The 542-nt window shown below is 63.1% G+C and overlaps 1 protein-coding gene across 1 annotated transcript in view; it reads left to right on the top strand.

Moving 5' to 3' along the window:
* EMH_0006820 (uncharacterized protein) overlaps window positions 1-149 on the top strand; it is a gene marked incomplete at both ends in the record, with an annotated part of 1,901 nt that extends 1,752 nt beyond the window's left edge. Inside the window, one exon of the mRNA XM_013497659.1 lies at window positions 6-149. Within this exon, the coding sequence (XP_013353113.1) occupies window positions 6-149 (144 nt within the window). The remainder of the gene's footprint in view (window positions 1-5) is intronic.
* Between the last annotated feature and the right edge of the window lie 393 nt (window positions 150-542).

Raw genomic sequence — 542 nt, 5'->3', positions numbered from 1 at the left:
AACAGAAAGTGCTGCTGTGCTGCTCTCCGGTGACACAGCAGCAGCAGGAGCAGCAGCAGCAACAGCAGCAGCAGCAGGAGCAGCAGCAGCAACAGCAGCAGCAGCAGCAGCAACAGCAGCAACAGCAGCAGCAGGAGAAACAGGCATAGTTCCTCTGCGTCCTTTGCGTGCACGTCGCTGCATCGGTGCTGCTGCTGGGGGCCCCTCAGGTGTATATGCAGGGGGTACTAGAGGGGGCCCCCCGACCCCGCTGGGGGGCCCCCCCCCCGGTGGTTTGTTGGGGGCCCCCCGGGGGCCCCCCCCACCCCCACTCATATGCTGGCACTACCACTGCCCCCTGTGTCGATACACTGCAGCAAGCTTCAGGGATGTGCGGCAGCACGCGCTGCTGCTGCACCGGGGCACAGCAGCAGACCCGCTGCTGTCTGCTGCAGCACGAGAGGGGTTGAGGGGGCCCCCCTCTTATGACCCTAATGAGGACTACTGGCTTGAATTGGGGGCCTCCACACAAACCCCACCCTATAAACACAAACACAATATAA

The sequence above is a fragment of the Eimeria mitis genome, genomic scaffold, assembly GCF_000499745.2.
Source record: "Eimeria mitis Houghton genomic scaffold, Emh_scaff283, whole genome shotgun sequence".
In the NCBI taxonomy this organism is placed as follows: Eukaryota; Apicomplexa; class Conoidasida; order Eucoccidiorida; family Eimeriidae; genus Eimeria; species Eimeria mitis.
The sequence above is the reverse complement of the archived record's forward strand: the minus strand, read 5'-3'. Positions and strand labels throughout refer to the sequence as shown.